The 27,372-nt window shown below is 36.1% G+C and overlaps 2 protein-coding genes across 3 annotated transcripts; one reads left to right on the top strand and one right to left on the bottom strand.

Annotated features, from left to right (window-relative positions):
- Positions 1 to 312: 312 nt before the first annotated feature.
- Positions 313 to 27,305, top strand: ubac2 (UBA domain containing 2). 2 transcript variants are annotated; one of them, XM_048197114.1, is made up of 9 exons: positions 313 to 567; positions 2,604 to 2,731; positions 3,097 to 3,216; positions 7,520 to 7,626; positions 16,805 to 16,928; positions 17,579 to 17,626; positions 21,077 to 21,331; positions 25,206 to 25,343; positions 25,528 to 27,305. In XM_048197114.1, exons 1-9 carry the CDS (start codon positions 534 to 536, stop codon positions 25,633 to 25,635), a joined length of 1,062 nt encoding a protein of 353 aa, XP_048053071.1. In that variant the 5' UTR covers positions 313 to 533; the 3' UTR covers positions 25,636 to 27,305. The 2 variants fall into 2 exon arrangements, with proteins under 2 accessions (XP_048053071.1, XP_048053072.1); XM_048197115.1 differs by having other exon boundaries at positions 353 to 567; positions 25,209 to 25,343.
- Positions 7,392 to 10,916, bottom strand: gpr183b (G protein-coupled receptor 183b). The gene is made up of 2 exons (XM_048197113.1): positions 10,749 to 10,916; positions 7,392 to 10,045 (listed from the first exon to the last, which is right to left on the bottom strand). Exon 2 carries the CDS (start codon positions 10,022 to 10,024, stop codon positions 8,948 to 8,950), a length of 1,077 nt encoding a protein of 358 aa, XP_048053070.1. The 5' UTR covers positions 10,025 to 10,045; positions 10,749 to 10,916; the 3' UTR covers positions 7,392 to 8,947.
- Positions 27,306 to 27,372: the final 67 nt, after the last annotated feature.

Below are 27,372 nucleotides of genomic sequence, written 5' to 3'. Positions count from 1 at the left end.
CCATTGTAATCAAAGACAAAACAACGGATGATTAAAAACATGAATAATCACAAACAATTTCCATGTTTAGATCAGTTTCTGTAAGACAAACAAATTTGTTATGAAAAACAGTTGACCAAAACTATGGAAACCCATTTCTGCCACATAAAAAAAAAAAAAAAAAAATCATGCTTAGGTAAATCATATGACATAAAATGTCGAAATTTTCACATTGGCCTACTAAGTCAGAAAATAAAATTATGACATGAAAACCATATTTATAAGACAAAAAGGAATAATTATGACAAAGTCAAAATACCTGTGGTAAACTCACGGCCTCTAGTGGCCTTTTACTTTAAAAGAAAACGCTTATTTCGTAGGAGTGACGTGGAAGAAGTTTGTCTCCTGCGAGGCACCATCCTCGATACCCTTTCCCCTTTCCCTTTCTCATAGCGAAATTTCTCTTTAACTTTTAATGTTTTTACGTTGTAAATCGAGTGCCTTTGAGACGTAATCTTGCTAGTCTTCTTCGTTATATTCCGCGTGTAAGTGGCATGATGTTCACGTCCACCGGTTCTTGGGGATTGTGTAAGTACAGCTCAAAATCATCATGTCATGAAGATCAGATCAGATACTGCTGTCATTCATTCGTCATGACCTTCACCTGATAATTATCGCACTTCACATAACATCCTTGCTTTCAAATGATTTAGCTTTGGCTCATGATTTAAGACAGGAAGTGTTGCTGTCGTTTAAAAAGTTGGGGGCGTGAAACCAGGTCCTGCTCTTGGAAATGCGACATGACACAGAATCATCATGTGTTATATTCATGTGTTAGTCTTTACTATCAGAGCTAGACATTTGGAGACTGAATTATCTCTTCTCTGAAATCACCATAATCACCATCTTCTTGAAAAAAGCCAGCAAAGAGCTTCAGTTCATATTATTAATGATGTAATAATGAAAATTCATTTACCCTTCCTTTAGCTGCTCTAAGCCCTTATGACTTTATTTCTTTTGTGAAATCCAAAAGGAGAATTATTTCTTTCGATTTTAAATTTGGTTTACATTTTGTAAAAATACCATAATAACCATTGCTTCAGCCAGAATACCACGTTTCTTACACTGATTGTTAGCACAGTGAAACTTTTATCAACTTTGGTATTAGTGTATAATAGACTCGATGCAGTTGTCAAAAATGAATGAATAACACAAAGGTACATAAAAAAATTGAAAAGCTTGTTTTAAAGATATTCCCCCAGTTTCACAGACAAGGCTTAAGCTTAAAATGCATGTTTGAGCTGTTTTAACTGAAAACTGTCATTGTTTTGTCTCAAGATGCACACCAGTAATGTTTTTTTTCTATGGTAAGTTTATAAAAGCTACTTAAATACCCTAATTGAAATAAGGCTTAATCCTGGCTTAATCTAAGCCCTGTCTGTGAAACCGGCCCATTAATTTTTGTTTTTGAAGACTTCAACAATAACTAAAGAAAAAGTGACTTTAATGATATAAGTGGTGACATGTACCAGGGTTATTATAGTTAGATAACAAACTTATTTTTTCCCACGTAGCTCCCAAGGCAACATTTCACATTTTCATTTAGTTTACAATGATGTACTAAAATACCTAAAACAAACAAACAACAACAACAAAAACTAATAAAATGAAATCTGAAAACATAAAAATGAAAATTAATTCAAAATATCAATACAAACTTTAAGTAGGCAATAAGGTACTCAAGGCTGTGCTGTATCATGAATAAGTTAGGCACGATGCAAAGTGGAGTGCCTGCAACCCCCTCAGCTGTGACTTATTCACAATACAGGACTAGCCTCGAATACCTTATTGCTTTTATAAAACGGTTATCAATGCAACTTTAATGAAGTAAACTGTTACTAAAAGCCTTCCTTCCGCCTGAAGAAAATAGTCCCTGACCGTGAACAGCAACAGAAGTTACATTATTGCGCCATTAGATGGCGGCAAAGACTGTCTTTATGAGTGTAACAGTCAGTAGCGAAGACTTTTACATTGAAACGACTGAATTGTTGTGAACAGGGAACAAAACGCAACTGACATATGCTTTGACTAGCTCTGTCAGTCATGGGAAAACCCCTAACTGTTAAAAGGACAAGACATTACATCGGACATTTAAACAGATTTTTTATTATGAACATAGGACTGACCTGAAGGAAAATGCTAAATCTGAATGCAGGTAATAAACTCGCTCACTCAGTCTCTTTCTCACAATACTCTTCTACATAATACAGTAAGCTTCAATGAACAATATCAGTTGAGAACTACAGTTTACGTTAATAGGAGTAGTTGCTAAGGGTGTTGTGTAATGATACACAGAACCGTTGGGTGAAGTGGTCATAGCCGTGTTTTATTGTGAATAAAACACAGCTATTGATCAATCAGAATCAAGGACAGGAACTAACTGTTTTATAATAGTATTTCAATGACACTAAAATAACACTGACCAGTAAACCAGCATGTCTGACTGCACTTGGTGTACTCACATATTCACCAAAAGGACCTATAGGTCCCCCATTTGGAATATAAACTTTCATCCTTTGACATGACGAATAATTTAACAATACAACTTCTGTGCTGTCCTACAGATAAAGCACCCCTGTCCAAGAGCTTACTGCTGCTTCCTACAATCCTCGCTGTGCTGCTGACTGTGCTTCTGCCTCAGTACCAGGATATGTTCATATACAACCTCCAGGCTGTCAGGCAGGGCAAGCAGGTGAGATATAACACCAATCTACTTGAATTTACTTGAACAATTCAGTGCACTATATCATATATACACATTTAAAGTCAGCATAAAAACAGAAGGTGTGATAGTCTTTTCTTCATGTATTGTGATGTAAATGTTGGGTGGGACTTGGTTGTTGTTGTTTGCTATTGCTGTGATCTCGTGTGAGTGACAGTTTGTCCCGTCATTGTGCTGAAAACATGTCACCAGAGAAGAGACGAGAAGAGATGTTGTTGCAAGAGGAAGTTATTTTGATTAAAGAAAATGAGGGCACATGAATTAAAAAAAATACTGATGTGAAGCATATTTTGAAATATTTCTAAAATTGTGTGTTTTCCATGTCTCTCGTGTAGTTGTGGAGGCTGGTGAGTGGACGGCTTATCTGTCTGGATCTGAAAGACACTTTCTGCAGCAGTTTGCTTATCTACAATTTCCGCATATTTGAGAGGAGGTTTGGCAGCCACAAATTCGCTGTAAGTCTCAGGTGTGAATAATCCACTCGTTAAGTCTGGCGTCACTTGTCACCACTTCCTGATCCAAACGCTCTATTGGATACCAAAAGAAAACAACGAACGGTGCTAATATACATTCACAATGTGATGTAATATTACTGAAAATCTGTTATAAATCATTAAAATACTGGTGTCCGGTATGCAGTGAGCATGGAGACTGTAGTGTACACCGTAAGTTTTTAAAAGCATAGCTTAAAAGTGTAATACATCAGAACTTAAAAGTACAATATGTAACATTTTTGCAGTAAAATATCCCAAAACCACTAGGCCAGTGTTATATTTTATTCACTTGAGTACTTACAATATCCCAAATGTTTCCAACTATTTGTAAATCGTGAGAAAATCGTGATTTTAACCAAGGATACAGTACTTGTCCAGGATTCGCCTGTCAATGGCGTTATATCCGCGTTACCCTCAATTTCCGTGGAAGAACCAAAGACACTTTAATATATTACATGTTTTATTTGACAAGGGAACAACTGTTTGGGTACATTTATAGACAGAAAACTAATTATTGTTATATAGCTCAACACATTTAGTCTTATTGTTTAAATCTAATTTTCTTGATTTTCCGAGAGTACCATGCTTTCACCATGCCTCAAAGAAGAACACTATTTTGTCAAGTAGCTTTGTCAATAGTAATACAGAATTTTCTCCATCATACAATACGATTTAAAACTAATTGCATTCAACACAAGCCATCCAGCATTTATTAATATAATATTCTAAAATCGATCTAGCTTACTGCAGTGTGCAATAAGTGTCTCACAGCAGCCACCGAGCAAATGCAACGTTATGATATAATTTGGAAGAAATTATTTTTGGAAAGTGTAAAGTTGTTAACTTTAGCTTTAAAGGGTTAATTCACCCAAAAATTTAAATTATGTCATTTATTACTCACCCTCATGTCGTTCCACACCCGTAAGACCTTAGTTCGTCTTCAGAACACAAATTAAGATATTTTTGATGAAATCCGATGGCTCAGTGAGGCCTGCATTGACAGCAAGTTAATTTACACTTTCAGTGCCCAGAAAGCTACTAAAACATATTTAAAACAGTTCATGTGTGACTACAGTGGTTCAACCTTAATGTTATGAAGCGACGAGAATACTTTATTCAAAAACGACTTTATTCAACAATTTCCTCTCTTCTGGTATCAGTCTCCTACGCGCGTTCACGAGAGCACCATGACGCATGCATGTGGTGATGCAAGATACATGTGTCGTGAATTATAATACATCTTCTGAATTATCCAAACTTTCAAGCTGTGGCATGACAATATCACAATCGATGCAGAACACGCTCTCCTGTTCAGTAGGCATCACTTGGCACTGATGACATCTACACCACCAGCTCTCTGTCTTTCAGAAGGTTGTGGCTGTGGTTGTGTTGCAGACATCCCTTTTAGTTCATTCTCTGTACGTTCTGGTTCGAATAAGTAAGGTTGTGCAAAAAAATGCAATTCATCCTCTGTGTCGAAATCTGCAGACAGTTATGAACTATTTTATGTTGACCGTGCGTCGTCTTCTGTTTGTAAGCATATCCCTGGAAGAGGGGAAATTGTTGAATAAAGTTGTTATTTTGTTTTTTGGTGCCCAAAAAGTATTCTCGTCACTTCATAACATTAAGGTTTAACCACTGTAGTCACATGGACTGTTTTAAATATGTCTTTACTACCTTTCTGGGCATTGAAAGTATAAATTAAATTACTGTCAATGGAGGCCTCACTGAGCCATCGGATTTTATCAAAAAATATTTTCATTTGTATTACAAAGATGAACAAAGGTCTTACGGGTGAGGAACGACATGAGGGTGAGTAATTAATTAAGTCATTTTCATTTTTGAGTGAACTAACCCTTTAACCCTTAAATGCATGACTGTTTCGCCAATCATTCTTACATATTCGGGTCTTTATCGACCCGGATCTATATCTAACACAGAAGGATCTCTACCTGTCGTGATAATATAAAACTCCTCTGATATTAGAGTAACAATTACAGAAGAATAAAATAAATTATATTTTGTTACCTTTTGGAGCTTGAAAGGGTTTAGTTTGAGCAGATGTTTTATGCCATCATCACTGTCCTCATCAGAGCTCATTTCCCAGTAAATTCAGCAAATAATGGGCTAGTTTTATGTTTGAGGTCGCGAATATGAGCCCATTCGCGATCTCAAACGTATTCTCAAAACTATATAATTTTCAACATCTTCAGAATCAATATTTTGATCGCTAACAGATTCACCAGATCCATCCAGTGACAGTTACAGTCATATTTGCCATTTCATGTTTTGCTTATTCTTTCATTTTCTGTCTGAATTAATCATCACTTCATTGTTGTGTATCAGACATTGCCACCTTGTGGAATAAAGGTGAATTACACTTACTCAGGCTACGTCCACACGAAGCCGGAGCTTACCCTAAACCGATATTTTTTTTTCCTCGTCTCAAAAAATATCTGCATCCACACGAAACCACTGAAACGACTCAAAACGATGTAGTATACATGCCAGACCATGCCATGACACTTTATTTTGGTTCAGTAGCTTCTGCAGCATGAACGCAAGCATGTAGAGTCTGCTATTGCTGTTGTTGGTGCTGTTTTGTGGTGTTAGCGCGCCTGACTAGGGTCGACACGTGGGGTGATGACATCATCGTTTCAGAAAATATACGGATTGCCCCGTCCACACGACAACGCCAAGCCAGCATTTTCAAATTTTTCCACTCTGGGACCCGGTTTCAAAAAATACCGGTTTCACCTTTCGAAAACGCCGGATCCGTGTGGACGAAACGCCTATCCGATAAAAAATTTGTGCGGTTTCACCGAAACGCGTCTCCGTGTGGACGGGGCCTCAGTCATCTAAAATTCAATTATCGACGTACCCTGATACACACCTTGGGTCGTTAGCGACCCTATACAATTTTTACAAAAAATGAATTCCTAGGCATTCTTTTATAGTTTTAAGGTTTTTGTTCTTGTTATAATCTTTATAATGAATTGATTGAGGAATACCAAGAAGGTTGAAGTTTAACTTTAAAAAATGAACGAGGAGGAGGGTAGTGAATGACACTAAAGACCCGAGGTATGCATTTAAGGGTTAAGTCATTATTGTGTTACATGAGAAAATCATTCGAATAGACATTACAAAAAAAGTACTGTCTTAATGACTGTCTTAATGAGTGAGTCATTCAGTTCAAATGGCTGATTCATTCTAGAACAAATCAAATGACCAATTGAAATTTTTATGAATAGATCACTGAATTAATGGCTCACTCGATTTGTTAAAAACCAAGGATTCATATAGTAATGAAACATCTTTGTGTGTTGCTCAGAGACGCACAACAGTTCTGCTGTGGCTTTTTTTGAAACTATTTTCATTGGTGAAATTCAGAAAAAAAAACGATAATATTTTGTCTAAAATGTAACAATATTACCTTCTTGAATTGCTGTGTAAAATCAATGTCACATTTTCAATCATACAGATATTTGGGAAAAAACGGCACTCTGTGATATTCCTAAACTTTATTTAAATGAAATTAATATAAGACAAAAACCCATACAGGGCCATTTTTTGCCCCCGTTTCTTACATTTTAGTTACATTTTAAATGCATTCTAATAGGCTTCATCAACGCAATCAGTCATTGCTCTGCATCATGTTTGTAATTAAACTGCATGTGAGATGACGTACAGGTCTGGGCCTGTAAATTATTTAAAGTTATTTTTTTTACACAATTAATCACACTAAATTAATGTGTTTAATTGACAGCCCTAATTATAATTTCAGTATAATTTTGATATACACTCAAAAATACCAATATAGTGCTGAACACACCAGTTCGAGATAAAGTGTCAAATGGAAACTTGGAGCACATACATCTTATCTGGCAATCATTTGACTACGTTTTGGAAGCATTTAGAATGTACTGATACACTGATACACTGATACGCATTGGTGTTTTTTAAGATGGAGCCCTGTCTTAAAATAAAAGCTTTTTACCTTTCTAACTATGTGAGTGCCTGGACGTGGATTTTCTTGTTCTGTAACAGGGTCCACCTACCATTTTTGACATTTAGAATGTATGTTGTTCAAATACTATACTATGTTTTGTAATGAAACAAAAGACTTCACATGCATGTTACCAAACATTTCCTTTAATGTGCTCACCTATTCACATGATAATGACTTCACACTCTGTTTTTATTGTTAAAATGCCATTATGCTGTACACCTAAAACATTGTTATATTTTTGACCTTGATGTTTAGTCCTTCCTTTTTGGAGCCTGGATTCTGTCTGCTTTTGTGGACTTGCTGCTGTCAGAGGCTCTTCGTTTCATGTTTGAACTTCAGGTGGATGTTCTTCCAGCTGGACTGTGAGTAACATGACTTTCTATACCATGTTTAGCTCTTTACAAATTATTAGGCAGTTTCACCAGTATTGTTCTGTGCATTTACTGTGTGCTGCAAGCACAGAATGTATCACTGTTAATTTCTGCATATGAAAGTGCAGTTCTTGTGTTTCCTGTAGAACATCAACTTCCCATTTTGGCATTGTCATTTGAATTAACTTTCTTGTCTCATTGTGTTGTTGTGAAAGTATTCTTTACTTCATCAACAAATGAAATGCATGTTGAAATGAGTACAACAGTAACATCTTGTGAAAGTGAAGTACACTCTTACTTCAAGTTATTTCCTTTGTACTACTAGCTTTCAAACAATTCTTTATACGAGACTTGCATAGAGTGGTTTACTTTTCCTTGATAAGAAAGATTGATGTCCTGATAATCTCTTAATATCAGCACTAAGCTAAGATGATGTTATGCACTAGTCAATCAAAAAAATAAAATAAAAAAATTTTTAAAAGTCGTAAGAAATCTACAGAGTACATGTTTCAGCTGTCATCATCTCTCAGCTTTGGACATCTCGGTTGATTCATCCACACTCACTTTTTCACAATAAAAACAGCTTTTCCATATAGTTTAACTGCTGTATTTTTGGGTAAACCATTATCTGTTCTTCATTAAAGGGATAGTTCTCCCAAAAATGATCCTCATGTCATTTAAAACCTATATGACTTTCTGTCGTTTTTGGAACAGAATGTTAGCAAAAAAAACACACACTGGCGAGACTTTTCTCAAAATATCTTATTTTATGTTCCATGGAAGACAGAAAGTCATGTAGTTAGTAAAAACGGGTTAGTAAATATTGACAGAATTTTCATTTTTGGTCAACTATGCCTTTAATTAAATGCAATTAAATTATAAATGAAAAAGTCTTTTTGCTGTGATTATTTTCTCTCTCTCAGCTCGGATGCCAGTGCTTGCCTAGTGTTCACTTGTTTCATGAAGCGTGTGCTGTTTAAAATGTGGAGGCACACATTTGCACCCTGTCCACGTGCAGCCCAATTTTTGTGACCGTGCTTGATGATGCGCATGCAACGGCGCATGTGCGAGTGACTTGAGGGCGTGAAAACAAAGTCCACTGGAGAGTGCGTACACGCCAAATGCGTCTTTCTGCGCACACGGCCAAACGAGTATACTTTGAAAGGCTTGTACGCTCAACTGTGCACAAGACTGAGCAGAATGCGGAAAATGAGGTATACTCGGGTGTTCAGTCTTGTGGCTTTTAACCCTCAATTTTGGCCCCACATGTGAGTTTGTTTTGACTTTTCATCACCTAATGTCGGTAACAGTTTTACTGACCTTCTCTAATAGTGTTCATTTTTATTTGGTTGTTTTTTTTGCGGCGTGTGCTGAGCACATCACCTGTGCCTGAACTTTCAGGCGAGGTTCTTCCAACACTGGAGAAGTGGGTGCCAACCTCCAACTTCATCATCCTCATCAACTTCTGCTTATAGCCTTTACACGCAAAGAAGTAAACAAAGGGATCCAGGCATGAATTCAGGTTCATAAGACACACTGTAATATGCAGGGATATCTGGAAGGACTGTAGCTCCATGCAGTCCGGTTCATAGTGAAGTTTCCGGATCATGTATTGCAGGAGGTCAAGATGGTATGGGCTGAAACACACCACAAACACAAAAACCACCCCTGCGATCACTCCTCTTGCTTTTTTGGTCCTTCCAGAACGTTCCGTCAGCCGGTTTGACTTTGCTGCAAGATGTAGTTTATGGGTCAGTATGGAATAGCAAGCGATGATTATCACAACTGGGATGCCAAAGCCTAGAACTACTGCCACAATCAGCATGTACGGCAGCCCTTTTAAAAAAACACTCTCAAAATTGGGGTATTCCATACAGGTGATGCTGTTGTCATGCTCCGTTTTAGTCAAGTTAATGGACAGGAGAGGCAATGTCTGGGCCAACACCAGCAGCCATATGGCCAGGCACACAAACCGCGCATTTCTTGGCTTTCTCAATTTCACCAGCCTCAGAGGAAACACCAGCGCCAAAAAACGATCGACTGACAGACAGGTCATGAAGTAAACCCCTGCGTAGCAGTTCACATAGAAGAGCAGTGCTGTGGCTTTACACAGTCCTTCCCCCATGGGCCAGTGGAAACCAAGGCCGTAGTAAACGGCTCGTAAGGGAAGCGACAGGCAGAATAAGATATCGGACACAGCCAGGTTGGCAGAATAAAGAGTGGTTGAATTAAGTTTGGTGATTTTGGAGATCACCACATGAAGAGCCAGGGCATTTCCTAAAAGTCCCACTGGACATATGATGGAATAGATCAGAGGTATGAGAACTCGTGCCACTGGACGATGGTCGTACAAGTTGGTGCAGTTTTTGTCGAAATCTGGATTCATCATAGTTATACACAGGAGAGTTCACTGTAAAGACAGAAGCAACTATTATAATATATACACTGCCACTCAAAAGTTTGCACTGTAAAAAAAAAAAAAAAAAGGCAACAAACTTGAGCAGATTTGAGTTTTCTCAACTTGTTGTTTTCAGTTTATGCAACAAAAAGTTGAGAAAACTCAAAACCTCCTGCAAAAACAAGTTGAGAACTCAAAAATCTGCTGAAGTTTGTTGCCTTAAACTTTTTAAGTTTTCTCAACTTTTGATTTTTTTTTTTTTTTTTTTTTTTAACAGTGTGGGGTCTGCACAATTTTTTTTTTAAAGTAGTCTCTTATACTCCCCAAGGCTGCATTTATTTGATCAAAAATACAGTTTCAATTTTAATTTACAATTTTACAATAACTGTTTTAAATTTTAATATAATTTAAAATGTTATTTTATCCCTGTTCTGGCAAAGCAGCCATTACTCCAGTCTTCAGTGTCACATGATCCTTCATAAATTTATTCTAATTTGCTGATTTAGTAACATTTCTTATTATTATCAATGTTAAAAACACTTTTGTGTAAAGTAACCAATAACTGCAGACATGGTCACCATAAAAGTATGTAAAATATTTGCTGAAACATTTTTGTAAAGTTTGGGCTTGATTTTGCACATTAATTTTCCAAAACATATATACTTTTATCTCCTCTGCCCTTTCTATCTATAATTTAATGAAATTATTTACTCACCAGATAGCAAAGAGAAGATTTTCAGTCAGACATTGGTGCTATGTCTCTATATCAAATCTCATTTTAAAAAGTAGCAATATAAAATGTGGCAAAAGTGAGAGTTCAGCATCTCTTCCTGTGCCTTTCTAACTGTCTGTTACTCTGTTCCTCTCTTTCCTTTGACCTCTCTCTTTTTTTCTCGCGGTGTGGGGAGGCTGCTTACGTATATATGGGGAAGTGAAAATCTTGTGGTTTCACTCAGAAATCCAGACATTTTACATCAGCTATAACTGTTACTTTTAATCTGTATTGAATCCTCATTTAGAAACACATTTATTTTTGTAGATCACTACAAATTACATTTTAAAACTAAGTGAGCTAGTTATTGCACAAGTCCTATCATATTTTTTATTATCAAGGAAATGATACAAAGGTAGTAAAAATGACAGTAAGAAAATAAGTAATTATGTAAGTAAATATATTTCTTGTCTTAATTGATATACTAGTTTGCATCCTTAGTTATCCCATTTTCCTTTCTGCACCTTTTAAATGGTTGATGAAAACCATATTCTGAATTTTGTAATCACTGTTGCTTCATTGTACATTGTACTGAGAATTTGACGTTCATGTTGTTGGCTCATCTGCTTTCCGTCTTCTAGAAACTACTTTCCACAGAGCTTATCTAACACCTTTGGCGACTCTTATTCTTATACATAATGTGCTTATGTCTGTGAAACATGCATTTTACCTACGGCGCTACTCTGCTTTGTATGTGAAGTATTATAAAGGTACAGTCAAACCAAAATATGACAAAATCTCAGAGATAAACTGAAAAAATTCAGAAAAAAATAATCTTAATTATGTCAGCAATAACAGTGTATCAGCAGCAGCAGTGATAGAAGATCAACAATATGGCATTCGAATTCCGGACCAAGGCTCCATTTTCACAGCTGAGGCTCGAGCATTACTTCCGGTTCTGGCAAATATTGAGAAGGGTCAAGAACGGGACTTTTTAATTGCCTCTGACTCAAGATCATGTCTTCAAGCACTTGAATCCCTAAAGACTGATCACCCCATAATTGTTGAAATCTTAACTAAATTCGATCTTTTAAAGAAGGAAAACTTTAATATTATTTTTTGCTGGGTTCCAAGTCACATTGGACTTACTGGTAATGAGAGAGCGGACACGGCTGCCAGGGATGCGCTTGACCTGGAAATATCTGACTGTCAAATACAACCTTCTGATTTTAATCCAGTAATTAATTTATATATAACTAACAAGTGTCAGAAAGAATGAGATGAAAATAAAAATAATAAGCTGTATGAAATAAACCCTAGTATAAAAAGAAGTACCTTCCATAACTTCAAATCAAGACATGATCAAGTCGTCTTCAGTAGGTGTAGACCGGGGCACTCAAGACTTACCCATGGGTTTTTATTAATAGGCAAAGTCCCGCTTATTCTGTTGAAGCATATTCTGTTGAATTGTAATTTTTATGATGCTGCTAGAAAGTGTTTTTATTCAGAAACATGCTTGCATGGAATATTTCAAAATGTTTCACCTGAATGTATTTTAGATTTTCTATCCTATGTTAAAGGTGCTCTAAGTGATCCTGGGTGGAGTAACTTCCTGTTGACGTTCGAAGTGTTGTCAAACAAAACAGAGGCTAGCTAGACCCTCCCTTCTCCCCTCCGTGCTTCCTGAAACAGTCATGAATGCGCATTTAAAATCATTCTTGTCGGTTATTGGCTGGAGCATGTTTATTATGTTTCGTGGTCCAGGCTGCACCAGTTTGTTTTTATTGCCGTTTTCGGAGCTTGTGGCGACTACAGAGACCGCATTTTTTTACAGTGTTTTCAGGGGACAGGCAGCTAGCGGATAGTGAGGAGATGTTTGCTGTATGTGACAAAAAATGTTTTGGCCTAAAAACGCGTGACATCACTTAGAGCACCTTTTAAGTTGAAATATTTTATATAATAGTGTAAATTTTATGGATGATACTGACCTTTTTGTTTGCCATGTAAATAGCTATGATGCTAACATGGCTAAGTAAGCTAGTCATTGCACAAGTCCTATCATATTTTTTATTATCAAGGAAACAATACAAAGGTAGTAAAAATGACAGTAAGAAAATAAGTAATTATGTAAGTAAATATATTTCTTGTCTTAATTGATATACTAGTTTGTATCCTCAGTTATCCCATTTTCCTTTCTGCACCTTTTAAATGGTTGATGAAAACCATATTCTGAATTTTGTAATCACTGTTGCTTCATTGTACATTGTACTGAGAATTTGACGTTCATGTTGTTGGCTCATCTGCTTTCCGTCCTCTTGAAACTACTTTCCACAGAGCTTATCTAACACCTTTGGCGACTCTTATTCTTATACATAATGTGCTTATGTCTGTGAAACATGCATTTTACCTACGGCACTACTCTGCTTTGTATGTGAAGTATTATAAAGGTACAGTCAAACCAAAATATGACAAGATCTCAGAGTTAAACTGAACAAATTCAGAAAAAATTAATCTTAATTATGTCAGCAATAACAGTGTATCAGCAGCAGCAGTGATAGGAGATCAACAATATGGCATTCGAATTCCGGACCAAGGCTCCATTTTCACAGCTGAGGCTCGAGCATTACTTCCGGTTCTGGCAAATATTGAGAAGGGTCAAGAACGGGACTTTTTAATTGCCTCTGACTCAAGATCATGTCTTCAAGCACTTGAATCCCTAAAGACTGATCACCCCATAATTGTTGAAATCTTAACTAAATTCGATCTTTTAAAGAAGGAAAACTTTAATATTATTTTTTGCTGGGTTCCAAGTCACATTGGACTTACTGGTAATGAGAGAGCGGACACGGCTGCCAGGGATGCGCTTGACCTGGAAACATCTGACTGTCAAAAACAACCTTCTGATTTTAATCCAGCAATTAATTTATATATAACTAACAAGTGTCAGAAAGAATGGGATGAAAATAAAAATAATAAGCTGTATGAAATAAACCCTAGTATAAAAAGAAGTACCTTCCATAACTTCAAATCAAGACATGATCAAGTCGTCTTCAGTAGGTGTAGACCGGGGCACTCAAGACTTACCCATGGGTTTTTATTAATAGGCAAAGTCCCGCCTATTCTGTTGAAGCATATTCTGTTGAATTGTAATTTTTATGATGCTGCTAGAAAGTGTTTTTATTCAGAAACATGCTTGCATGGAATATTTCAAAATGTTTCACCTGAATGTATTTTAGATTTTCTATCCTATGTTAAAGGTGCTCTAAGTGATCCTGGGTGGAGTAACTTCCTGTTGACGTTCGAAGTGTTGTCAAACAAAACAGAGGCTAGCTAGACCCTCCCTTCTCCCCTCCGTGCTTCATGAACGCGCATTTAAAATCATTCTTGTCGGTTATTGGCTGGAGCATGTTTATTATGTTTCGTGGTCCAGGCTGCACCAGTTTGTTTTTATTGCCTTTTTCGGAGCTTGTGGCGACTACAGAGACCGCATTTTTTACAGTGTTTTCAGGGGACAGGCAGCTAGCGGATAGTGAGGAGATGTTTGCTGTATGTGACAAAAAATGTTTTGGCCTAAAAACGCGTGACATCACTTAGAGCACCTTTTAAGTTGAAATATTTTAAATAATAATGTACATTTTATGGATGATACTGACCTTTTTGTTTGCCATGTAAATAGCCATGATGCTAACATGGCTAAGTAAGCTAGTCATTGCACAAGTCCTATCATATTTTTTATTATCAAGGAAACAATACAAAGGTAGTAAAAATGACAGTAAGAAAATAAGTAATTATGTAAGTAAATATATTTCTTGTCTTAATTGATATACTAGTTTGTATCCTCAGTTATCCCATTTTCCTTTCTGCACCTTTTAAATGGTTGATGAAAACCATATTCTGAATTTTGTAATCACTGTTGCTTCATTGTACATTGTACTGAGAATTTGACGTTCATGTTGTTGGCTCATCTGCTTTCCGTCCTCTTGAAACTACTTTCCACAGAGCTTATCTAACACCTTTGTCGACTCTTATTCTTATACATAATGTGCTTATGTCTGTGAAACATGCATTTTAACTACGGCACTACTCTGCTTTCTCTTTTATTTGTGTATTATGTGAAGTATTATAAAGGTACAGTCAAACCAAAATATGACAAGATCAAGTTAAAATGAAAAAATTCAGGAAAAATTAATATTAATTATGTCAGCAATAACAGTGTATCAGCAGCAGCAGTGATAGGAGATCAACAATATGGCATTCGAATTCCGGACCAAGGCTCTATTTTCACAGCTGAGGCTCGAGCATTACTTCTGGTTCTGGAAAATATTGAGAAGGGTCAAGAACAGGACTTTTTAATTTTTTTCCGTCTTCAAGCACTTGAATCCCTAAAGACTGATCACCCCATAATTGTTGAAATCTTAACTAAATTTCCTAAAGAAGGAAAACTTTAATATTATTTTTTGCTGGGTTCCAAGTCACATTGGACTTACTGGTAATGAGAGAGCGGACACGGCTGCCAGGGATGCGCTTGACCTGCAAATATCTGACTGTCAAATACAACCTTCAGATTTTAATCCAGCAATTAATTTATATATAACTAACAAGTGTCAGAAAGAATGGGATGAAAATAAAAATAATAAGCTGTATGAAATAAACCCTAGTATAAAAAGAAGTACCTTCCATAACTTCAAATCAAGACATGATCAAGTCGTCTTCAGTAGGTGTAGACCGGGGCACTCAAGACTTACCCATGGGTTTTTATTAATAGGCAAAGTCCCGCCTATTCTGTTGAAGCATATTCTGTTGAATTGTAATTTTTATGATGCTGCTAGAAAATGTTTTTATTCAGAAACATGCTTGCATGGAATATTTCAAAATGTATCACCTGAATGTATTTTAGATTTTCTATCCTATATTAAGTTGAAATGTTTTATATAATAATAATGTAAATTTTATGGATGATATTGACCTTTGTGTTTGCCATGTAAATAGCCATGATGCTAACATGACGTAAAAACTTAATAAACAAACACACTTAATTATGTCAGATAAAACTTAAGCAAAACATGATCAGGTCAAAGTGTCTGAATAATTTTTGGTTCCATATTTTTATCAATTTTACTGGTAGTCTACTGTATGAGGAATTTTTGGGTATAATATGTCAGAGTTTACTTTTTGCTATTCTCATTTACAGAAATGAACTATAGTGTCCTGCACCCACTAGTAAAAATATACCAAAAACATCTGAATAATTTTTTCGTTTGACTGTAACATGATCGTGTTCACTGATGTATTGTAAATAACACTGTTTTTGTTTACATTGAAATTAATGATTAAGGTGGAAAGAAAATAAGTTATTAGTTTCTACTTAAAAAGGACACATTATGCTTTTTACTTTTTCAACTTCTTTTCGTGTGTAATGTTGCTGTTTGAGCATGAAAAAGGTCTGCAAAGTTGGAAAGCACAAAGTCACTCCAAAATATCAGTAAGCACTGTTTCTAAATTCCCTGAAAGTTGTAGTCTTGAGTTTTCTTCCAGGAACGTACACATCAAAATATTTCCCATTTAAATAATTCCTACCCAGAGGCATACACAAAAAAGGGGGAATGGTCAGGTTGAATTGCGTTAGTAGTTTGTTGAAACTTGTGGTTACATTTTCGAAACAACATGCTCAAAGTGGTTGACCAATCACAACACATTGGTTTAGCCAACCAATCAGAGCACATTGTGCTTTTGGGATGGAGGGGCTTCATGGAGACAGGAATGAAAACAGGCTATTACTGACAGACTGTGAAGAGAGGTGCTGCAACAGTGACAAATATGTGAAAAATAGTGTTTTTGAACTTTCAAGCATCAAAATCTATTCTAGTAGACCCCCTTTTTTTCAAAACCATATGAAGATTTTGTCTTATTGGTCATATGTCATATGTCTTTGATCATATGTCATTGACACATCATATGGATGTGTCACTATCAAGAAAGTTGAGGATTGACTTTAAGTGATTTTTTTTTTTCCCCCTCTGTTTCTAACTTTTTTTCTTCTCTTTCTCTCTCTTTCTCAGGCTGGGCCCAGTCTTTGCTCTCTTTGTGCCTTTCTACAACACCATCCCACGTGTTCAGGTCACTCAGCTGCTTGGCCACGTCTCAATCACAAACAAGTCTCTGACATACATTGTGGGTGCACAGGTGAGCTCAGACTGCAATTAACAAATCCTACACACATTTTTTGTAAGATTTTCCATTTTGCTACTTTATCACAAAAGCTACACTTAAAGAGTAAAAGCCACTGCTGCATGAGATCTCAAGATATTAAGTGGCATTTACTGGCACCTTTTTTTTCACAAGCAAGTGACGAGGGGTAAAACACCGTTTTGCAAAAGCAGAAACCACAAATAAGATAACAGGCTTAAGACTCATGAGAAATCATTTAGTACCTATTCATTGTGGTTTGTGCTCTGTTGGTGTTTCTGGGCTGTTTTGCGATATTAATGATAACAGATGAAGTTGCCCATTTACTCAGTCGAAAAACAGACAAGAGTTCATGGCTTTTGATCATTTTAAAGATTCATCATGGTTTTCAGTCCTGCATACACAAGTGTGGCTTTAACAAACCCACTTAAAACTAACAAACATATTTTGATCTTGTAATAATAGATAATTTGGCTTCATTAAGTTAATGCTTGAGTGTTTTGTTCCACTCTTGCATGGATGCAGTTAGGGCTGGTTGTATGTAAATTAGTGTTGCAGTTTTGAGAGGCTTTAAAAATATTTTGTATATGTGAAAGTGCTTTTCATAGTTCTGAATTTCTTCTGTTGTTCTGTTATTTTGTTATCAGCTCCTGACCTCAAGTGCCTACATGTGGATTGTTGCTTGTAGTGGACTTGTAAGTATAATGGCTCAAGTAGATTGCATCACATTACATTTCTGTGTTTGCTTGTTTTGATCTGAAATAGTAAGTTTGATTACATGTGCATAGTGAAATTCAGCACAAACCACAAACATAAAGTGAGATCCACCAATATGAGAAGTCGCTGTTACCATGGAAATTAAATTGCAGCAGCGATTTTTGGAGGGTATTGGAGATTTGCTAGGTAACATTAACTAGGTACCTACCTAAAAATACTATAGATGATTTACCATTAGAGCCTACAGTGATGGTGTTTTAATTTCATGTTGTTCTAAACTTGTATAACTTTCTTTCTTCTGTGGGAACACAAGATACTTTGAAGAATGTTTTTGTTTTTGCCAGTAGAATGAAAGTTAATGGAGTCCGAAACAACTTTAGACTCCATTGACTTTAATTGTGTAGATAAGAAAAAAGCACACATAATTCAACATTTCTTCTTTTGTGTTCCACTGAATAAAGAAATTCAAACTGGTTTGCATTGACATGAGGGAGAGTAAATGACAGCATTTTCATTTTTTAGTTAACAGTGACTGCCATGTCATCCCATAGAAATCTGCAAATAATGTAATGGATTAAGTCTCTGTTTTTGTGTCTTTTAAATATGTTTTCTTACCAGAAAACAACATCACTAACTTTAGGCGGGTACCTTGTTACCGTTACCTAGCTAGTCTATGCTACCCTCCAAAATTCACTATGGAGATTGCTAGAATGCTCATTCCCATGGTAAACAGCGATTCTTAGATTGGAGACTTAATGATTATGGGTCATGTTGCATTTCACTATACTATAGTACTATAGGAATTCACTGGGATTTGGCAGTTATAACATGTTTTTGTTCTTTGGTTGACTGGACGACCATATTTGCAGTGCCCCTATTTCAGATATTTCAGCCATGCCAGACCAACTCTCCATCTATTTGAATGGGTAAACTCACAATTAAATAAATCTCATAAAAAGTATTAAAAAGAAAAGCAGATATTTGAGGTTGGTCCAACTAATGCACATCCCAAGCGTGAGGCTTAGGTTTCTGTGGAAACCAGAGCTTCTAACACCAGTTGCAGTGATGTGATTGGCTGTTTTATTTTAAAGGCGGGACTTCTATTATTAGAGTGCTATAGCAATACAAGTGAACTGTCTTGGGTAATATTCAGTCTTTGACGCAATTTTCTGTGGCCTTTCTTATTGAAACTTGTCAGTTTTTTTTGTCAGGTGCCCTAGAATCAAAAATTGAATTTACCTCGGCATAGTTGAATAACAAGAGTTCAGTACATGCAAAAGACATACATTGAGTTTCAAACTCCATTGCTTCCTACTTCTTATGTAAATCTCATTTGTTTAAAAGACCTCCGAAAAATAGGCAAATCTCAACATAACACTGACTGTTACGTAACAGTCGGGGTCATTAATATGTACGCCCCCAATATTTGCATATGCCAGCTCATGTTCAAGGCATTACACAAGGGCAGCCAGTATTAACGTCTGGATGTGCACAGCAGAATCATCAGACTAGATAAGCAAGCAAGAACAATAGTGAAAAAGGGCAGATGGAGCAATAATAACTGACAGGATCCATGATTACATGATATTTTTAGTGATATTTGTAAATTGTCTTTCTAAATGTTTAGTTAGCATGTTGCTAATGTACTGTTAAATGTGTTTAAAGTTACCATCGTTTCTTACTGTATTCACAGAGACCAGAGCTGTTGCTATTTTCATTTTTAAATACTTGCAGTCTGTATAATGCACAAACACAACTTCATTCTTTATAAATCTCTCCAACAGTGTGTAATGTTAGCCCGTTAGCCACAGAGCACTATCAAACTCATTCAGAATCAAATGTAAACATCCAAATAAATACTATACTCACATGATCCGACGCATGCATGCAGTATGCATGACGAACATCTTGTAAAGATCCATTTGAGGGTTATATTAGCTGTGAGAACTTTGTAAATGCACTGTATTATAATCGGAGCTCGGGGGGCAGGGAGCGCACGATTTAAAGGGGCCGCAGCCTGAATCGGTGCATAGTTAATGATGCCCCAAAATAGGCAGTTAAAAAAATTAATAAAAAAAAAAATCTATGGGGTATTTTGAGCTGAAGCTCAGACACATTCAGGGGACACCTTAGACTTATATTACATCTTGTAAAAACTGGTTCTAGGGCACCTTTAATAAATATGGTGCGTCCTAATTTGTGTATTTGTGCAATATTCTATTAAATTTTGTAGAATAAATAGTGTGAGTGTTCACACTGGAGATGCCAAATAGAAAAACTACACTTTAAATACCTGGATAATGTAATTAACCAAAAAAAAACAAATGTGACCCTGGACCACAAATCCAGTCATAAGTCACACAGGTATATGTGCAGCAATAGCCAACAATACATGGGTCAAAAATTATCCATTTTTTTTAATTATTTTTTTATGCCAAACATCATTAGGATATTAAGTAAGGATCATGTTCCATGAAGATATTTTGTACATTTCCTACTGTAAAGTCTGGATATACATTGCTAAGGACTTTAAAGGTGATTTTCTCAATATTTAGATTTTTTTCACACTCTTAGATTCCAGATTTTCAAGTAGTTGTATCTTGGAAAGCTTATTTATTAAAAACAAAAATTGACCCTTATGAGGTTTTCTGGTCCAGGTTCACAAATGGAATGTGTGGAATGTCGGAAACTTCATGCCCTCAACTGTTGCGGCTTTAATTACGCAGCGGAGGGGGAGGGGTGATCAGGCCCCGAGCTGAATGACAAAATAACCTTATAAAATTCATACACTACATGGTTGAGTACATAGTGCATAGTGTATAGTGTGTCATTTGAGATGCAACTATAGTGTTTTGTTTTGGCTCCATTGCAATAAAAAAAAAAAAAAAAAAAAAAACATGGTTTGCTAATGCTAGTCATTGACAGGTGGTGTTGGGAAGGGACTTGCTAATTTTAGAGAGCATTGCAAAATGAGCTGCCATTGTGGAATTTTCATGGATGAGAAAAATATTTGTCAACATTTAGAAGTATATTAGTATATACAGAAGATATCTTCAAAGCTAGACATTAGCTCTATTGATTTGATGGTTTCATTATTCTGGCTCATTGTAGATTTGTCTTTAAAGGTTTGCATGTTATTGCCAAAAAATAACATGCAACATTTTTACTTCTGAAGTCCCACTGTTGTGCTCTATTTACAACATAAATCAACGGTGCAACAGCTTGAGGCTGTCTACACTGTTCCTAATCCTTTAGTCCTGTTGTCGGAAGTAGCGCAAACGCTTGGAGTATGTCATAAATACTGGCATCATTTTACTCTCTGGGACTTCATTACAACATCCTTGATTAAAATGGGTTCTATTGTCTGTTGCTGTATTGCGTTACTGTCATGTTTGTATGGTAAAGCGGTTACAATCACTCTGTTCCAGATCGCAGGCATGTTGTATTACAGTAATAAGTTGGCGGTCCAGAAGTACTTGCGTGTGCCAGAATGGGTGGCCAGATGTGGTTCTGTGCTCCTAGAGCCTGTCTTCTCAGATTCAGAGCCCACTGCAGAGGCTCCGCTGGGGATGGGTGCTACTTTGGACATCCAGAGACAGCAGAGGATGGATATGCTGGACCAGCAACTGCTCCTGTCTCAGCTGGCACACTTCAGGAGAAATGCACAGCAACAGCAGGCTCAGGTACTTCTACAGTACTTTTATTGCAGGGACAGTCCCTCTGGAAATTTCTAGGGGTTAAGTGACTTACGTATAGCATTTCAGCTATCAGTACAGAGCTTTAACCACAAAGCTATTCCACTACCCCCTCACATGACACAGAAGAACTTGCCTTAAAAACTAGGAGTTAGCTGAAGGTCAGGCTATTCCTTTTTCTTTTTCACTTTTACAAGAGATAAGGGTATCTTATATCTCACTTAAGGTCATGGTTTAGAACATCTTTTTTTTACATAGATAAATATCAGAAATAATTACTAAGTGGAAAAATAAAAGAAATATGATTTCTTGATTTTGTATTTTTAGCATTTTAATGAAGTTAGAGTAATTGAGAATAAGATTTTTGTTTAAAATAAAATGTCAACTAAACAAATTAACGTAATTAAGAGGTGATGGAGGTGAGCATACATTTCCAGAAATGTTTTCCTTATCAGAGGTGTAGAAACCAAAACTCTAATGAGTTGAACTAGCTTTATTTACATATTTCCGTCACTCAGATCAGACAAGATATTAGGCAATTTTTTTTTCTTTTGCTTTTTTCCATCTATTTTCTCAAAATGTTTTTGAACAAGAGGAAGTTAATGGTTTCCTGTGAACTAACAGATACCCACATGTTTTCAACACAGATGTCTGATACAAGCAGATCATTTTGTCCATAATGAAAATGAAATTGAAAATGAGAAAGCTGTTTTTTTTTTTGTTTGTTTTGTTTTGTTCTGAAAATCAGCACAGAACATTCTTATTTCCCAATATTAGGACTATGTTTTTCTCATGTGACTGAGTTCTACTGTATATGTAGCTATGAATTTAGGACTAGAGTCTGCTTGCGCTGTAGCTGGTAAATATATAAATGTTGTTGGGATCATGCTGACAGGTTGTACAGTCTTTCTTTTATGGACGTTTTTGAATGTGGAGAGATAAAAAATGACTACCTTTGTTACTGAACTCAACTCAACAACTATAACAACTATACTGTCTTTAAAGTCAGCATAAAACAGAAATTATAGGCCAGTCTTTTCTGGCCTATAATGGCTAGGTTTAGGTATCGAGAACTGGTTCCATTTTCAGGGTTTCCGCGGGGTCTTAAAAAGTCTTAAAAAGTCTAAAATTCTGAACTTTAAATTTAAGGCCTTAAAAAGTCTTAAAAACGGCCAGATTTTCATCCGAGGTCTTAAATTTCATTTAGTCAGGTCTTAAATTTTTTTACCCATTTCCAGAAACGCTACCTGCTGAAAGTTATTACAAAGTAGCAAAAAAGTAGCGAGTCGTAGTTCTTTCTGGTGTATATTGGTGTTGGTATACGCGGTGATACAACTACAAATCCCGTGATAAATGCAATACCTGCCCGCGAAATACGTCTGCGTCTCCTCAGAGTTTGTTAAAGTTCGGCTACGTGTGGAAAATGGGAAAGTGTACTTTCAACGAGACATGGCTAGATCACAGCGATTTCTGCTGTTGGTTACAAGCGGTACCCAGCTCCAGGTACGAGGCTCACTGCAAACTTTGCAAAAACAAAAAAAAAATCAGTTAGAGAGTCTGGGTGTGAAGCGGTGTAAAGGCGCTGGAGTCACACGCCAGAGCGGAGAAACACAAGCTAGCCACAAAATCCCTTCAGCGGACTCGGCCAATTAGCCTCACCACTGCCGTCGTCCTCCTCAATGCCTGGTTCCTCCGGTCTCCAGCGCAATATCATCACAGCTCCGTCGAACAACCTTCGGGGTACTTTTGGAGCGACTGACACATCAAAAGCCGAGGTGATTTGTATACTACACACGGTGACTAAACAAACACTAACGTTACTCATTTAATAGCAACAGTGAGATTAGCGATCTCTTCCAAGTGATGTTCCCTGATTCAGTAATCGCGAAGCCGTTCTCTTGCGGGCCCAACAAGATCGCTTATGGCGAGATTTGGATTGGGGGAGTTTATAAAGAGGGAATTGATTCGTACTCTTACCGGGCCGTATGTCGTAACGTTCAATGAAAGCCAAAATCAGACCACCAGGACCATTGTTCTGGAACAATGGAATTGTTAAGTCGAGGTACCTGGGCTCACAGTTCATGGGACAGTGCGGGACACACACACACACACACACACACACACACATACATATATCAGATAATCCATGTTAGATAGATACTCTAATTATCCCGAGGTAAGTATCTATCTATGTAAAATGGATTATCTGGTGTGAGTGTGTGTGTGTGTGTGTGTGTGTGTGTGTGTGTGTGTGTGTGTGTGCGCTACATTGGTTGTTACATGGGTTGGAGTAGCCTGTTCAATCTTTATTAGGCTATTAATATGCTGTTTTGTAATGTAAATAAATATGAGATGAAATCTATTCTATTTGAGGGCAAGTTTGTTTTAGCCTATTTTCATTTTGGGCCTAAGGTTTTGGGCATTTGGCACATTGATGTGTGTGGAAGGTTACTAATGTGATTGCTTTATCTGTAAATTAAATTAATGCTTTTTCAATGACTGAATTCATTGAAATAAAATGATTTTTTCAGAATTTCTTTGATTTGAATATTTTTTGGTAATGCGTCGTGTAGGTCTTAAATTTCAATCTTTATGGTCTTAAAATGTCTTAAAAAGGTCTTAAATTTGACTTACTGAAACCTGCATAAACCCTGATTTTAAAACCGGTTCCAAATTTCCAAGAACCGGGTATTTAATAAGACACTCAAATTATGCTTGTTGTGCGTCTATATTTAACAAACTTGAGTGCACAATAGATGTGACGTGAATGGCCCTTAAGCGCGTACAGAAAGCCGCCCTTACATATAATGTGTGAATACTGAATTCAGTGCTCATTTGCGTGTTCTTGCCTTAAAAGGACACATATATGCAAAATTGTCAAAATATCCTTGTAAACACAGTAGGTTTTGTCTTAACACTCTGGAGTCAGCAGTCACACCGGCAATACCACCTTGCTTTTTTTTTTTTTTTTATCAGTATGAAAGAGACTCAAAATACTCAAGTCAATTTTGGGATAGTTCACCAAAAGAAGACCAAAAGAAAAAGAAAATCATTCACTGATCTTAACTGAATACATTTTGTAACTTTAAAAAGGATTAATCTGTATTTTGTTTATAGAAAAAAACTATGCAGTGTTATTTTTCATTTTATTACAATTGATTTCAATTTCTGTACCTGAACTTTCAGTTGTTTATTTATACTTTTGCTAATTTGTTTAATTGTTCTTATTTTATTACTGACTGTTTACTTGTCTTTAATGTTTGAAATTTATGTTTAGTTAGTCTAGTAGTTAGTCTTATTTTTGCTGTGGTGTATTTGTTAAAACCATAGGCAAAAAGTTCCTTGCGTAAGTGTTCTTTATGCTGTTAGTTTTTGTTCATGGTGTTCAGCTGCAACAGAATGTTTTGCAAAAAGACACAAAAAAAAAAAATGTTTATCATTTTTAATAAATGTTTGACTTTTTTTACCTTATTGGAATTGAAACTTGGACTCGTTAATAATTGGAATCGATAACCAGAATCGAAATTGCTAAAATCCAAATGATACACTGCCATAATTATTTGTATATCCGATAGGCTTGCTGCAGTAGATTACCATGGAACTGCCCCCACTGTCTTTTGGTTTTCTGAATGGTTTTTAGAAATGAAAGCCTTGTGCTAGATGCTACAATTATAAACTAAAAGCATAAGCTCCATACAGCACAAACTGCAGAGTCGCAAAATTGAATAAAAGAAAATGATGTACATGGATAAATAATTTATAATAAACACAGCAATATTCCATAAAAATAGGAAATGTTCAGTTTGATTTCATGGAGACTTTAAATTGATGTTTAATTCCTGTCATTAATGGGTGTCCATAGCAGACAGGTCTCCTGAATTGGAACAGATTCTTCCCTACTTTACGGCACAGAGGACAGAACCGGCACCAAGAGGGTCCTCAGTCACAACAGCCCCCCTATACACACCCGCCAGATAACACAGCTGTGGTCGAGGAACAGGTGAGATCTATGACAATGTCAAATACTGATTTCTTTTGATTTTTATCACACCTTATTAATTACACCTTCAATCAGGAAGATTTGTTTAACCACAGGGGTTGCCAGATTCAACAATTTTTGGCAGATACCAACTTTTTACTTATACTATACTAACTTTTTATTGATACTGTGCTTTTATCACTAGGTTGCAAGATTAATGGAGATGGGTTTCTCAAGGATGGATGCCCAAGAAGCTCTCAGAGCTTCTAATAATGACATTAACATTGCAACAAACTTTTTGCTGCAGCACTAAAACAAAATAAATTGAAGATGACTAAGACGACAAGGAAAATGAGTTGAAAAGTACTTAAGAACACAACACTGGTGTCATAACTACACCCGTTGGAAGAAGTTAAGGGCAGTCGACTTTGGTACACAACTCACAGGAGCTGATGATGTCACTTTGTTTCTGGCTGCTTATTGACTGGCAGGAGTTGACTTGCAATTGCAGCCTGATCCACAGGACAGAGCCAACATGTTGGACCATCTTACATTGTGTCTCAGGGCTTGTGTCATTTGGCGTTGTCCTTTAACCTATATCTACTAAATATTAAGAATCCTGTAATATATTGATATATTATCGAACCACGTGCTGTTTTGCTATAAATAAACTTAAGTCTTAAAGGTATAGTTCACCCAAAAATGTACTTGCCCTGATATTCCAAAGCTGGAATGACATGAGGGTGAGTAAATAATGACAGAATTATATTTTTTGGGTGAACCATTAATTTTTTTTAGGTCGAGTCATAAAGGGCTAGTTGTACGGCAGTGTATTTAAAGGACACCTGGACTTATTGGCTTCTTGAAGAGACCTCTGCCACCGACAAGCCAGAATCAGTCCAGAATTGACTAATCAAAGTTTGGAAAACTACCACAAAATGTGTGAAAGCATGAGATGTAATATTCTCTAAAAGCTTCTGAATAGTTTTTTTTTTAAATTATTATTATTATTTTTTATTTAAACAGAAACACAAATTGCGTCATTGTTATTGTGACTTGGTGTCTGAAAAGAAAAGTCTGGTGTCTTTTTGAAAAAGAAACAAATGGAACTTTCATGCCATAGTAGTCCAGTTTTTAAAAAAAATTCTGTTAATATGATACTTTTCTGTGCAATGATAATTGATAATATCTCTCTCTCTCTCTGTGTGTTAATCTGAGAGTGAGACAAAGCTTCTTTTTTTTTAACAGCATGATTTTCTTGGTGGTATAAAAAGAGAAGGTAAAATATGGTTTAATATGACTCATTGAAGGGAGTGTTGATACCCATCATTGGCATTAAAATCATGTCTTTAAAGAACGTAAACTTTTAAACTATTAATTTATAAGATTATGATGTTTTATGCTAATAAGACTGTTCATGTGAATGTTCTCTTGTTTTATTATGCTAAACAGTGTTTTTTGTCTAATCAAATGGTGTTCAAACTTTAAAAAGAAATGAGAAAAAAAAAAAAAAAAGAAAACGGAAAAAAAACATACTTTAGCTACACTTGAGATAATTTAATGTTTTTACTCTGCCAGAAAAACACCGGTCCACCCAAAAACAAATCACTCCTGCCACTCTTAATGTTCTGTGTTGAACACTCATTGTGGTCAAATAAGATTGTTTACTTTTGAAAAGTTAACACTTTAAGATGGTCTTTAAATAATAATAATATTAATGATGGTGATGAAGATGGTTGCTTTTATTTCTTTCTATGGGGGGGATGCATTTCACCAGCTTTACAGATCGAGGTGAAGTTTGGAATTTAGCTTTTTTTTAAAAAAAAGACTAAGCTCATTCTGTAAACCACCAGACTTTTCAGTCAGTCAATCCAATAGTTGTGGGTGTGTGGCAACAGATTCAACCGATTTTAGAGAATAGAATACTATGTACAATGCCCTCTGAACACAAATCTGTACTTATTAAAAGCTACCTCTTATAAATCTGCTGTGCTAAACACTGATCACTTACATCCATGTCACAAATTTTTATGTTTAAACAATATGCTCC

Source organism: Megalobrama amblycephala, linkage group LG7, assembly GCF_018812025.1.
Source record: "Megalobrama amblycephala isolate DHTTF-2021 linkage group LG7, ASM1881202v1, whole genome shotgun sequence".
Classification (NCBI taxonomy): Eukaryota; Metazoa; Chordata; class Actinopteri; order Cypriniformes; family Xenocyprididae; genus Megalobrama; species Megalobrama amblycephala.
This window is presented reverse-complemented; position numbering and strand designations above follow the sequence as displayed.

Excerpts from the sequence above, each read along its gene's own strand:
- ubac2 (XM_048197114.1), top strand. The coding sequence starts at position 534 with ATGATGTTCACGTCCACCGGTTCTTGGGGATTGT. Across the intron at positions 7,627-16,804 it reads GATGTTCTTCCAGCTGGACT|GCTGGGCCCAGTCTTTGCTC; the intron begins GTGAGTAACATG and ends TCTCTTTCTCAG. Across the intron at positions 17,627-21,076 it reads TTGTTGCTTGTAGTGGACTT|ATCGCAGGCATGTTGTATTA; the intron begins GTAAGTATAATG and ends ACTCTGTTCCAG.
- gpr183b (XM_048197113.1), bottom strand. The coding sequence starts at position 10,024 with ATGATGAATCCAGATTTCGACAAAAACTGCACCAACTTGTACGACCAT.